Source organism: Haemorhous mexicanus, chromosome 22 (assembly GCF_027477595.1).
Source record: "Haemorhous mexicanus isolate bHaeMex1 chromosome 22, bHaeMex1.pri, whole genome shotgun sequence".
In the NCBI taxonomy this organism is placed as follows: Eukaryota; Metazoa; Chordata; class Aves; order Passeriformes; family Fringillidae; genus Haemorhous; species Haemorhous mexicanus.
The window spans coordinates 3,902,081-3,915,592 of record NC_082362.1 but is presented as its reverse complement, the minus strand read 5'-3'; the positions used below and the strand labels follow the sequence as shown (position 1 = coordinate 3,915,592).

At 44.4% G+C, this 13,512-nt stretch overlaps 1 protein-coding gene across 2 annotated transcripts; it reads right to left on the bottom strand.

Moving 5' to 3' along the window:
• Positions 1-3,325: 3,325 nt before the first annotated feature.
• RFC2 (replication factor C subunit 2) lies at positions 3,326-12,011 on the bottom strand. 2 transcript variants are annotated; one of them, XM_059865801.1, is made up of 11 exons: positions 11,808-12,011; positions 10,042-10,111; positions 9,208-9,249; positions 8,702-8,808; positions 7,483-7,584; positions 6,658-6,758; positions 5,827-5,984; positions 5,415-5,480; positions 4,864-4,944; positions 4,412-4,525; positions 3,326-3,539 (listed from the first exon to the last, which is right to left on the bottom strand). In XM_059865801.1, exons 1-11 carry the CDS (start codon positions 11,924-11,926, stop codon positions 3,456-3,458), a joined length of 1,044 nt encoding a protein of 347 aa, XP_059721784.1. In that variant the 5' UTR covers positions 11,927-12,011; the 3' UTR covers positions 3,326-3,455. The 2 variants fall into 2 exon arrangements, with proteins under 2 accessions (XP_059721784.1, XP_059721783.1); XM_059865800.1 differs by lacking the exon at positions 3,326-3,539 and adding an exon at positions 3,570-3,777 and having other exon boundaries at positions 11,808-11,999.
• Between the last annotated feature and the right edge of the window lie 1,501 nt (positions 12,012-13,512).

Below are 13,512 nucleotides of genomic sequence, written 5' to 3'. Positions count from 1 at the left end.
TGAGCTCGTTGTGAGTGATGTCAGGTGATTCATCTCCCAGCCAAGGGAGTCATTCATGAATTGGAGATTAGCAGCAGTGACAGATCCTTGGCACACAGCAGCAGATCCAGCTGGAGACCTCCCAGAAAGTTCTAGGCATTAGGTCAGTGCATGGTCAGAACATGAAAATACAAGATTTATTGTTCTCCTCACTAAGCAGGGAGGCAGATTACACCAGTTAGATTTTCTTGGTACAAGAAAATTGTACAATTTTCCAATCCTCCATTGCCAAAGCCTGAGTTTGAAAGTTGTGGAGCCAAAGCAGGCAGGGCAGAACTGGATGTGGAGACTCTTCCCTTCATTTACTGGGGTCTGAGCAAATCCCCCTTTGCAGCACCCCAGAGCAGTCAGCTGTAGTGAGGTGTAAATCCTTTGTAAAGCTTCTGAAGCACTTCTCAGGCAATCATCTCATAACACTGGAAGGTATCCAGGGACTGTTTCAGGAACTCTCATCAATAATGTTTGTTATTAGTCTGGCTCTGAACAACCCCACTGTTTTTCTCTGCAATGACTGAGTATGGATGTGTGTGTTCACTGACATGTTGTCCTTTTGGGACTGGCTTTAGGTGTGCAAGGGTTTCTGGTGCTCAGCCAGAATTGCTAGACACTGTTGTTTGAACCTAATGCAAGGAGACTTACATCTCCCCTGGGTCCACCTCTCTCCACATTAGGTAGGCAGATAAGTGAGAAATTCACTTCCTGTTTTCAATTTAAGGTGCTTTAGAAAAGTAGTTTTGGCTGGTGCAGCTCTGAAAATGGAGCTGGGGAGTCTGTGCTGAGTGCTGGAAAGCAGCAGCTCTGCACTCAGAGGGGGAACAAACACCTGTGGAGAGCGGGAGGCGTTGGTGGCCTCTGGGATCAACACTAGTCCTGTTCTTAGGAAAAGTGAGTGTGATTATGTCCCTGCAGAGCTGGAAAGGATTAGCCCAGAGGGGAGTCTACTCCAAACTGGAGCTGTGAAATGCAGCTACTGAATACAGTTGAGAAGAAACCCTCTGAAACCAGGTAGGAACAGGAACCTGACCCTTCCACTGGCACCAGCACTGTGGGCAGGCACATCCCACAGGGTAAGGACTGGCCTTGAGTCATCCAAATATGGTGTTTGCTGGTTTATGAGACATCCATGGTAACATCTCTTCCTTCCCCATTCCAATGAACACATTTAATGAGAAAGCAAAGACAGAGCAGGCTGGTTGTGATGTGCAGTCAAAGGAAAATTAACCTTATTTAAATTTCTGGGGACAAAAGCTGTGATGCTGTGTCTGTAGAGAACTCAGCAGCTCAAGCCCCAGTACTAAACTATTAGCTGTGTACTTAATAGAGTTTGTGCTGATAGTAACTCACTGGATGGGAACCAAAGCCTAAGTGGAATTCTAGTGAAGAAAGAATGTACTTTGAGTATTTTACCCATTATTCCCTGCACTTTAGCTGCCAATTCCTTTGCTCTCCTGCACATGGAATCACAAATGTTTGTCTGCAGGCTCTGCCAGAGGAGCTGCAGGAAGACTTGAGGGGAAAGTCATGATGCCACCAGCTCTTGCTGCTGAAACTTGTGACCCCCTTGGCTTGTCATTGAACAGGAGGGTGTGCCCAGCCTCTGCCTCAGTGCAGGAGCAGCCCCCAGGCTGAAGCCAGCTGGTGCTGCCAGGAAACATCCACTTGGCACCAAGACAGCTGCAGTGGGGAACTGAACACTTGGGGTGGAAATCTTCAACAAAATAGGCAAAGTGAAGTGCAAGCACCAGCAACTTGTGCCCCCTGCACTCTTTTGTGTGACTGCTGTAACCAGACTATGCTTAATTGCAAGGCCTTTGACACTGTGTCCCACAGCATTCCCTGGAAAAGCTGCAGCCCACAGCTGGGACAGGAGCATTCTCTGCTGTGTTCAGAACTGGCTGGAAGGCTGGCCCAGAGGTGAACGGGGCTGCATCCAGCTGGCAGCCAGGCACCAGGGGTGTCCCTCAGGGCTCTGTGCTGGGCCAGCTCTGTTCAATGTTTTTATTGACAACATGGATGAGGGGATTGAGTCTTACATTACTAAATCTTCAGGTGACACCAAGCTGGGAGAGTGTGTCAAGCTGCTGGAAGGCAGGAGGGCTCTGCAGACTGGCGTGGTTGGATGGATGGGCAGAGTTTAATAAGATGAAGTTTCATAAATCCAAGTGCCCAGTCCTGCATTTTGACCACAATAACCCCTGCAATGCTCTAGGCTGAGACAGTGTGGCTGGACAGTGCCCAGGCAGAAAGGGACCTGGGGGTACTGGTCAACAGTGACTGCCCATGAGCCAGCAGAGTGCCCTGGTGGCCAAGAAGGCCAAGGGCTCCTGGCCTGGATCAGGAATGGTGTGGCCAGCAGGAGCAGGGAGCTCATTCTGCCCCTGTACTGGGCACTGGTGAGGGCACACCTGGAGTGCTGTGTCCAGTTCTGGCCCCTCAGGTTGGGAAGGGCCTTGGGACACTGAGCACATCCAGAGGGGACATCGAGGCTGGAGAGGGGCTGAGAACACAAACCCTGAGGGGAACCCCTGAGGGAGCTGGGGGTGCTCAGCCTGGAGAAAAGGAGACTCAGGGGTGACCTCATCACTCTACAACTCCCTGAAAGGTGGCTGTGCTCAGGTGGGGTTGAACTCTTTCTCCAGGCAGCACTGACAGAAGGAGAGGACACAGCCTTAAACTGCAACAAAGGGAACTTAGGTTGGATATTAGGAAAAAGGTTTTTACAGAAGGGGTGATAAAGTTCTGGAATAGTCTGCCCAGGGAGGTGGTGGAATCACCATCCCTGATGTGTTAAAGAAAGCCCGGATGTGGCACTTGGTGCCAGGGTTTAGTTGAGGTGCTGGGGCATGAGTTAGACTTGATGATCTTAAAGGTCTCTTCCAACCTTGTGATTCTCTTAATTATATTAAGATGTATCTGCTTGGAGACACAAGTCTCACATCTCATATTAGGTGGTCAAATTCAATTTATATTTACTTTCTCTCTACATTTCACACTTAATTGCCCACCTACACTGGCAAGGTGTTTCCAAAACTGGACAGGCAAACATGATTCTGTAGCTTTTTGGCAAGCTGAAACTATGACATTACCTAACCTGGACAAGCAGGGACAGGAAAGAGAACTCAGATGCAGAGCATCCCAGAATTTAGTACACCTATTTAAAGATTACAAAAGGAATATACAAAATATAGTGGCACCATGAAGAAATGTGTAATATTTCTCCTGTATGTTTGCTGAAAATACCTTTCCTCTCCACAGGACAAAGAGGCACTTGCTCAATGTGTCTCAATTATAACTTCAGTAAATGCCATATTTTGTGCAAAAAAAATTCCTTCTTGGTCTTGGTAAGATCACTCATGGCCAGGCTTGAAGTGTAATCCCTAACAAGAGGATTCCATTTTTGTTTCTCCTGCTTAGTCTCAATACCAAGGACATAAGCAGGTTTCCTGAGTGTACTGGACAGACCTCAATTGCTCTGGACTGTCACAGTCCTCTCTTCTATCCTGCTTATAAAACACATACAATTTCATGGGTTAAAGTAAATTTTAGAGCTTTATTGGTCTAAATAAAAAAGTATGAAACATTTTTGCAGCAAATCCTGGTTTCCTCCCAGAAGGCTCGAGGAGATGCCTAACTGGCTGCAGGGGCTGCAGTCTTCTGGCAGAGCCGGGCCAGCAGCCCAGCCATTTGTAACAGGGAGTTCACACCTTCTGCTATCTTCATGTGGGTGTACCCAATTTCCTGGTGACAGAGACACTGTCAAGCCTGCTGTTTACTCCCCCAGTCTGTATATATTTCACTCATGACTAAACAGAACATACCCCTTACTGCTGAAAGACCAGCTTTGAGTCACTTGCACTTCAGAGAATGCATCTACTCCTATAAACCAAATCAAATGCCTTTTGGTTTTAAAATCAAAGCCTGTATTTCCCCACTTCCTTTATAAGAAGCAAGGTGCCTGCATATGAGGACAGGTTTCAAATATGAAGAGTGATTCCATAACACCACCTGACTCTTTGTCAACTCTCTGTTAATTTAATATTTTACTATCTATTGGACTAGAATCAAGTATGCACTTGAAAAACATTTTCAAGGCTTTGAAATAATAAATTCAGCATTACATCTGCTATTAATTTTAGCTGATCACTAAAGTGACTTCTGGCACTTCTGTGGGTGTTCAGATGCTAAACTTCAGGTGACTTCTCACTGACAAACTGATGATGCAGTGGGAAAGAAGGCAGGCATGAGTCAGGAAGCACTTTCTTTGTGCTAATATACAACAAATTTTAAACAGGAACCCCTGAGCCTGCCCCTGGTCACATCCTCTTGTTAAAAAGACCCAAAAGGCCCCATCAGGAGCTGAGTTAGTACCAACCTTGATAAATTCCAGTTTCAGATATTCTGGCATTTGAAAGGTCTTACACACACGGAAGATATTGCCAATGACATCTTCTGGAGAGTATCCCAGGCGCCACAGGTGGGCAAGAATCTGTGCAGGCAAGAACAATCCCTCATTTATCTGCCAGGTGAGTCAAGGATATTCACTCTGGAACAGCTGTATATCATTACTGAAATTGCATGTACTGTTTATCAGCTGATTTAACCTCAAGCATCTAGCAATTGATTTCACAACAACTTCCTTTTTTGCTTCTTGGCTTACTTATCTGAACAAATTCCTGCCCAAAAGGGATTTAGTTTATCAACTCATCTACATGATATTGCCCCTATCTTAAAAAACAACACACATTGTGAATTCCTCAAAGCAAACAAAAAATTTTGTAGAGAAATAATGCCTGGCTATACTGAAGACAAGATATGAAAACCAACCTTGTATGCTTCATCAATATTTGCATTTATGCAGTGTTGTATCATTTCCTTCACCAGCAGAGGATGAGGCTCATCACACACCTGTACCCAAGAGAAATATTACACTTAAAGAACAGAAGACTTTGCCTTAAACTTCTGGTATTTTCACCAAGTTTCTATAGAGCTGAAGTACTGAATCAGAAATATTCTGTAATACAGACTAAATTTTAAATAATCTGACTTTTCAGATTCTTCTATATTGTGATTCTGTAGTTCTTCTATATGGCAGACTCCACACATGAAATGAGAACACCCAAGTAATAGATTCCCAAGTTATCACTGAAATTTCCCAGTAGTAATTGGATTTGTGTGCTTTGAGAGAGCTGCAAAGGTTCAGATGTGCCACTAGGGATGTCTTTTCAAAAGGCACAAGGGCTACTTAAAGTCTAATGCTGTAACTGCTACATACACAGGGCTGTCTGCAAACTAGTAAAAAGGTTTATATGTCCAGTGGAATCTCACACAGCCACAGGGCTAAACTTCTGGCAAAACTGTTTTCAGCTGTTACTGACCTTAAAGACATTTTCACTGTTTATAAAGCCAAATCCAGAGTATGTGGACTGTAAGTTGTTTAATGCCTGTGAAAGAAAAAATAAGTCTTCATTTATTTTTTGAAGTGCTCTGCTTCTCACTCCCCTCCTCAGGATGAAATGCACTTCAGGAAATGATGCCAAATAAGCAGTTTGCCATTAAAAAACCAGAAAAATTCCCAAATTTATGCTGATTTTATTTTCCCCCACAAATTTGGTATCCACTTCCCACCAACTCACTTTTAAGGAGCATTTTAAACCCTCACTAAACCAAACAGTTTAGTTACTCTTGGGCCACAAGTCACATCCTCTTTACCTCTCCAGAGAAATCCTTAGGAGTTGCAATTCAAAAGTTTAAACAGAAGCCTTTATTTTATTGTCTTTCTCCTCTTACCTGTCTCATATCACCTTGGGCTGTGAAGATAATGGCTTCTAGTCCATCATCTGTATATGCTACATCCTCTTTCTCAACAATTTTCAGCAGCCTGGCAAGTATTTGTGCATCTGTCAGCTTGGTGTAACGCAGCACTGCACACCGAGACTGAATGGGTTCTGAGGACAGAGATGTGGCATTAGCTTCTCTCCTTTTCTCAAAAAACCCCACAACCAAACATGTCTTCATTTCAGTCTCCAACAATTCTTGTGTCTTTTAAAGAAAAAGGACATGTAAGCTCCAAGCAGAACACAGCCTCTCCTTAAGCACATTCAATTGTGACAGTCCTTCCCTTGAGCCCAAATGTGTTAATGGAGTTTTCCCAAATATGTGGAAATATATACAAAGCTCAGCTTCCTCTGTTCTCCTGGATTTCTGAATATAGATGTTTATCACATTATTCTTTCAAGGGAAATCTAAGGTGCAATGTGTTCACCTACAGGCAAACTTAAGATTATAATTCACAAATGACAAAAAGGGTTCAATGCCCAGTAAACAATACACCAAACATCCTAAACTGTGGCAGAGTTGGATGCAGATTAAGCCCAAAGCATGAGAAATCTGCTTCTGCAGTCACATATGGCACCACCCATCAAAAATGGCTGCTCAGGGGGTTTCCTGACTACAAAATTAAACTCTTTTATCTGATGAAGTACAGGTGGCTTGATTTTTCAGAAGTGCCATGCTTCCTTGCAGCAAGCTGGATCAAGCTATTTCTGGCAGCTGCCTTGGACATTAGCCAACAGTATGGAGAACACATGACATGAACACCCAGGAAGCAGCAGCACTTACCTATGATTTTGTCAGAGGCATTGCATGCCAGTGCAAAACGTGTTGTTTTGGAATAAATTTCCATTGTTCTTCTCAATGCTTGCTGTGCTCCATCTGTCATGCTGAGGGGAGACAAGGAGTCAGGGCAGATTTTGCCCTTCATTCACTCACAGGTGCAGCCTTAGAACTATTTTCACATAAGCTTCAGTTTACTGATACTAAGCTGTGCTTTGATAAACAAAGCAGCTTTTTCTAGTCAGGTGAATGAACCACCCTGCAAAGCAGGCAAGCACTGAGACCTCCACAACATGCAAAATGACATCCATGACATGCAAAATGAAATCATTAATGCTCTGAAGAGCACTGCTAAGAATATGGAGGAGGAGCAAGTCCCTTTTTCATCCAGTGAAATTCTCTACATGAGCCAAACTCTTTCCAAAGAGGAATCACAGAATCACAAAATGGTTTGGGTTGGAAGGGACCTTAAAGCTCATCCAGTTCCAACCCCCTGCCATGGACAGGGACACCTTCCACAAAATCAGGTTTCTCCCAGCACTGTCCAACCTGGCCTTGAACAGTTCCAGGGATGAGGCATCTTTCCAGTAAACTGTTCTGTTTCATATCTAGAGCATTCCATGTCAATATTCAGCATCTCTTTTCAAGCAATGATCTCTTCTGGCTGTGAGTACTCCCATAAGATCACTGTTCAATCCATATTCATTTCCTAACAAATTATTTTGAACAGCTTGATAGAAGCACTCAATACTGTCCAAAGCTGGAGCTCTACAGACAGGAGAGATGCAGCACATTTCACACAGGAGCTGAGGTAAATTTAAAACAACATACCTGTCTGCTTCATCAAGGATGATTATTTTATGCCGACCTTTTGGAAGTGTGACCTTTTGCTGGGCAAACATTTTGATTTTGTTTCTTACAACATCAATTCCTCTGGAACAACAATTCAATTGATTCATGATAAGTGGGGTGAAAATACAGAATAGATTTTTTTCAGCAGCCACAGCAGCTGAAGTGCTCCTGTTCTACCACTGTTCCTGCCCCTTCAGCTGTTTCAGCACAACTGCTGTGGAACCATGCTTCAAGCCAGACTGTCCCACTGATTTGGATTCAAACACCAATAACCCTTGGTTTTGGGGGTTTGAACCAAATAATTTAACAGTAGCAATATAAACAGACACAAAGCCAGTAACCTTACTTGCAGTACCACCACAAAATGACTTTGTTTGGCACAAGGGTAATCAATAAACAAAGGGAGAAGCATTTAGGATTGCTTTGCCAGCTCTTCCCAGAGCTCCATCCAAAGCCCCAGCTGTAGCTCAGAAGACTTTAGGAAAAACATCTGGATAGACTGAATTATATCAACACAACACAGACACTTTCCTAGAGAGAGCCACTCAAAGACCTACTCTTCTTAAGAAAGAATTTTACTTTTTTGTTCTGATTACAAAAAGAATGTTGTGATCCTGTAGTTCTTCTGTAAGTGATAGTGACAGGGTAGGTAAAGTGCACTGTGCTCAGACAACCCACCAGGAAATGTCAGAATACTTCAGGATGGGTCTGAACAGAACTTGGGAAATATAATCAGCCCTTAGTGCCTGATCCTTGGAGTACAGTCAGTGTCCTCTACACACCTCACACCCTGATCCTATGTTTTAATCCTCAGCTGCCTTATAACCCTCATTTCTCTCACTCTAAGCACTGAAATGTTTGAGTATAAACAACCTGTTCACTTCTCATTCTTAGGATCCTCCTGAACACAGTGGGAAGCTTAACTCTTTCAAACAGATTTGAGAAAAAATTAAAATTATGGATTCTGCACTCTGTTTATATTTTCACACATGAAAGTATCTATAAAGTTTATAAAACATCAAGAAATACTATCTGTGTTGATGGGTGAACACCAAAGATTGCCTAACTTTTAGCTGGAAAGAATGCACTAAAATAAATCTTAAATGCCTTACTACAGCATTAAGCCCATCAAACTGGCCTCAGTTTAATGGAAACTTGCTTCTTCATTACAAACTTGGTAAGGTTTATTCATTCTCACCTGTCATTTGAGGCATTCAGCTCCAGAACAGCATCCTTTAATGCAGGACCAAGCAGAGCACGAGCCAAACACAGGATACTGGTGGTTTTACCTGTTCCTGGAGGGCCCTAAAGATGTGACAGTGCAACAACTGCTGGTAAGTTTAATGGAATTTTCTAAGTTATGCTCTCTACAAATCTCCTCAGTCATGACAAAAGGCTGCAACAGAGGAACTGCAGAGCAATCATCAATCAGCCTGGAAGCTGTGCCTGAGCTCAGGATCCTGCTGCTAACAGAGGAGATATGCTGCAGGGAGAAGCACAGGATGTGTTTCAGCAGGCACCTGAGATAGATTTAAACTTGTGTCCCTGTCTATTCTGCCAAGAACATTGCTCCAAAACCCCACAACCAACATCTCCCTCACCAGTACACTCAGGCACAAAGCCCATCTGTACTGGGAGGCCACCCTGGCTAGATTTGAAATCCAGGCCCAACACTGAAATACAGCACAATGCAGCAATACTCACAGCAATTATAATGTTTGGTACATTCCCCTCTTTTGCAAAGACCTAAGAAAGAATGATAAAAAGAAATTGTGTAAGAAAATAACAGGAACAAATAGTTTCTATTCTGTTCTATTTTACACATCAGAAAGAAGCTTCTTTTTTTCCCCTCCTATTTTAATTTTTTGAACCTCGCTGCTTTCATTGGTTTTTTAAATTGAACTGTTAGAAATCAAGCCCTAGAATAATATGAAAATATTTAAAAACACTTACTGCCACAGGTCTTTAGTACTCTTGCCTTTCCCTTTAATTATATACTTGCTAGTATAATCTTTCTGTTAACAAATACTGTGTTCACAGATTAATTTGTTGTAGAATTATAGAATCCTGGAATAGTTAGAATTGGAAGGGACCTTAAAGCTCATCTCATTCCAGCCCCCTGCTTTGGACAGGGACACCTTCCACTAGACCACGTTGCTCCAAGCCCCATCCAACACTATCTTGGAGATTTTCAGGAAAGAATTGATATAGCAAACATTTCTCTTCCAAAAAATTATTCCTTTCTGTTGTTATACAAATTATATTTCTTATTGAAACAGTATTATTGTAACAGCAACAAATTCTCTACACTGCATCAAATGCTCTATTTTAAACATCCCAATTGAAGAAGGCATATTTCCTTGCACACCACTCAAATATAATGTAAAACTTGTAATTGTTAAAGTGAATCAGGAAGCTTTCTTCCACATACTCAAGTATGGATGGAAAAATACAACAGTGTTTTTAGTAGCCTGTGGATCTACACAGAAATATGTTTTTTGAGATAACCTGCAAAAAGATACAGGGACAGCTACACACCTCCAACCTGCTCACAGTATCTTCATTTCCAACTATTTCGGACAGTTTCATAGGTCTGTATTTTTCCACCCTGTAAAAGTAAAACTCCACACACTTCAGCACATCTAATAATGCTTTAATTGAGCTTTAGAGTGATGGACAAGGAGGATTATGCTAAGAGAGCCCAGGACAAAGATGGCTGGACATGAGTTCAGTGCAAGTGCTGCAGGGTGTCTGTCATTCCTAAGCACAGCACTAATCCCTGACTAAGAGAACCCCAGAGTGGTTTGGGTTGGAAGGGACCTTAAAGCCTGTGAAAAATGTGTATTTTATGACTGGCTTTTTGCAAATATTAAAATGAATATTATATGTGTTATGTTAGAAAGTGATGCTGTATTAATTCTCTTAAGTAGTGTGTTAAATATAGTTTTAGGTTATAACATAAGGTTAAAATAGAAATTCTGCTATGTAAGATATTGAGATAGCAGCCACAGGACACCTAAATCTTTCAGTGAAAAAGAATTTATTGCTCCCCTATCGAGCTCTTCCAGCCTCGCTCAGCCCTGAAGACGCCATCAGGATTCAGAGGAAGAAGCTGACACTGACCTGACAGAATCCTGTGTCTAAATGGAATTTATGCATCATGTATGAGGTGTATGAATATGCAACAGGCTGTTGCTTTTAAGGGTTAATCCTCTGTTAACGTGGGTCCTTTTTTTAGGCTTATTTTGCCCAGAAAGAGGTACCCAGACTGTCCCTAACTCTTTGTTGTTATTGTCTCATATTATCCTAAATCCTAATTGTCCAAATTTTTATTACTCTAATTATAGAGTACTATAATTAGAGTAATAAAATATAATTACTATTTTTATAACCATTTTATTACTATTAAACTTTTAAAAACAAGTGACTGGCCTTTTTCACAAGTCCATGTCGTTCCACCTCGGGCCATGGGCAGGGACACCTTCCGCTGGGCCAGGCTGCTCCAGTCCAACCTGGCCTTGGGCACTTCTAGGGATGGGGCAGCCACAGCTGCTCTGGGCAACCTGTCCAGGGCCTCACCACCTTGAAAGGTTTTAGTTTCATTGGTATAAAAAAGCAAAAGGAGGGAAAAAATGCTCAACCCGAACGGGAATTCGGTGCCTCAGCCTGAGGGGAGAAGCCACCCTGTGTTTTCCCATGGTCAGCACAGTGCAGGGCTGACCTTCGACTTTCTCTGTGCTACAAGGAAATGGCATTTCCTTCCCATTTGTTTCCAAAGGAAAACAATGTTAAACAATGGTACTTTCTTCACTATTGATTTCTGGAACCGTTCCAGATCAGGTTAGACGGGGCTTGGAGCAGCCTGGTTTAGTGGAAGGTGTCCCTGCCCCTGGCAGGAGGCTGGAACGAGATGGCCTTTAAGGTCCCTTCCAACCCAAACCATTCTGTGATTCCTGCCTTCGCAGCCCCGCAACAGACGGCGAAGTCACAGGGCGCAGGCAGAGTCCCGGTTCCGAGCCAGACTGAGCTCCTGCAGCCCGGCGGGCGCGGGGGGACAGCGCTGAACACGCGGGTCTGGCCCTGGCCGGCTCCGGCCGCCATGGTTCCCTCAGCCGCCACAACCCCCGCCTTCCCGCCACCAGCGCCCGCCCTCACCCCATTGGCTCTGCCGCGCACAGTCCCGCCCTCCTCGCCGCTCTGCACCAATCACCGCGCTCCCCGCCCGCCATTCGCCCCGCCCCCTCCGGCGGGCGGTCATGGCGGCTCAGGGCGGCCGCGCTCCCTCGCCCGCTGCCCCCGCTCACCAGGGCAGCTCGTAGTGGCCGCTGCCGCCGCCGGGCGCGGCCCCCGCGGGGTCGGTGGGTCCCCGCTTCTCGCCTGCCGACGGCCCGGCCTTCTCGTCCTCCGCCATATCCACCTCCATGGTGGCGCGGCTGGTGTTCCGGCCCGTCTCCGTCGCCACCGCCGTGAGGGGAGGGAGGGCCGCGGGCGGGCCCGCCTCTGGGGCGGGCCGGCGGAGGCAGCCGGGATGTGGCTCCCTGCCCGGGCTGTGCGCTCTACGGCTGGTCTCCAGCTTCTGTGGCCGCTCAGTGAGGCGGGGAGGCGGCAGCCCAAGCCCGTGATGGCCGGGCCGTGCCGTGGAAGGACTCTTGGTGAGGGGAGGCCGCTCGCAGCTCGGCTGGGAGGGCCCGTTAGGACTCGCTGGGCTTCCTACCCTACTGCGTGTTAAGATAATAACAACAATAAAACAATAACATGTTTGCATTTCAGGGGTCTAAAACTTTGCTTTTTCTATCTACCTCTATTTACCCCCCTCCCCCCCCCCCAATGAAAGCAACAGAAGATACATTGCAAAATTGTAAGCAGTTATGTTATAGTCGGGGGCTGTTTCTGGCTCTATTGAACACTTAGAATGTACACAGGTTACCTAGGGAAGCTCTGGCTGCCCTGTTCCTGGAAGTGTTCAAGGGCAGTTGGATGGGCTTGGAGATTCTTGTCTATTGGAAAGTGTCCCCATGGCAGAGGGTGGAATGAAATGGGCTTTAAGATCCTTTCCAACCCAAAGCGTTCTGAGATTCTATGATTCTAAATGTCATTTTCCAGTTTAAGTAAAGATGGCTCATCCACCTAAGTCAAGACTTTTTTTTTTTTCTTAGTTTATAATTTTGATGAGGTGTTACGGTCCCAAGCTCATTGGTGACCCTACATGCTACCAGCCCCTGACAGAACTGGGTTGTTGTTTCCATAGCATTAGAATTTGGAAATCAGTACTGATTTTCAACCTCAGCAGTTACTGGGGCCTTGGTACATCTTTCAGCTCTGTTCATGCTCCACATAATTAATGACATTTGTGTTAGCTCAGTGCACAGAGCATCTGTCCTTCAGTCTGGGCCCTGATTCCTTGGGAAGTGTTTCTAATTTAAGGTTGGTGTGAGGCAGGAACTCAGAACTGACCATATTTGCAGCTCAGTGTGAGCAGTGATGCTCCTCTGAGGGAGTAACTTCCTCTTACTCATCACAACATTTGTATTCCTGCGTTACTGTCAGTGCCTGTTATTGGTATTTTGAGGCTGACATATGAGCATTTGCCTTCAGCCTGTAAAACTGGTTCTGCCTATGGCCTGACAGGGATGGAGTTTAATGAGCTTCTCCTAAGACTCTAAAACTCTGGAGGGTGAAGTTTCTGTTTTGCAAAGTGTAGTCTCATATCTGAGTTTTTATGGTAAGTGCTTTAATCTTGTTTTGCACACTGTTTTTATTAATAGCTGTAGTAGTTCCTAGTGGTTGTGGGATAATTGTAATGTAAGGGTAAAATTGGAATTGTTCTGCACCCTTCATGTGCCTGGCTGAGTTAACTTCAACAGTGGATTGACCACCTCCAGTGGAGGTAAAGAAGATAATTAAATAACACAACAATTATATAATTATATGGCATATGAGGGGGAGAGTTGGGTTGGTTTTTTTTGTTTGTTTGTTTGTTGTTTGTTTTGGGTTTTTTTGGTATTTGGA

What these genes read in the sequence shown, in the direction of transcription:
- RFC2 (XM_059865800.1), bottom strand. Translation starts at nt 11,926, where the DNA reads ATGGAGGTGGATATGGCGGAGGACGAGAAGGCCGGGCCGTCGGCAGGC. An exon ending in ATCCTTGATGAAGCAGACAG is followed by an intron (nt 6,759 to 7,482) that starts GTATGTTGTTTT and finishes GTCTCCCCTCAG; the next exon opens with CATGACAGATGGAGCACAGC. An exon ending in TGCCTCTGACAAAATCATAG is followed by an intron (nt 5,985 to 6,657) that starts GTAAGTGCTGCT and finishes CTCTGTCCTCAG; the next exon opens with AACCCATTCAGTCTCGGTGT.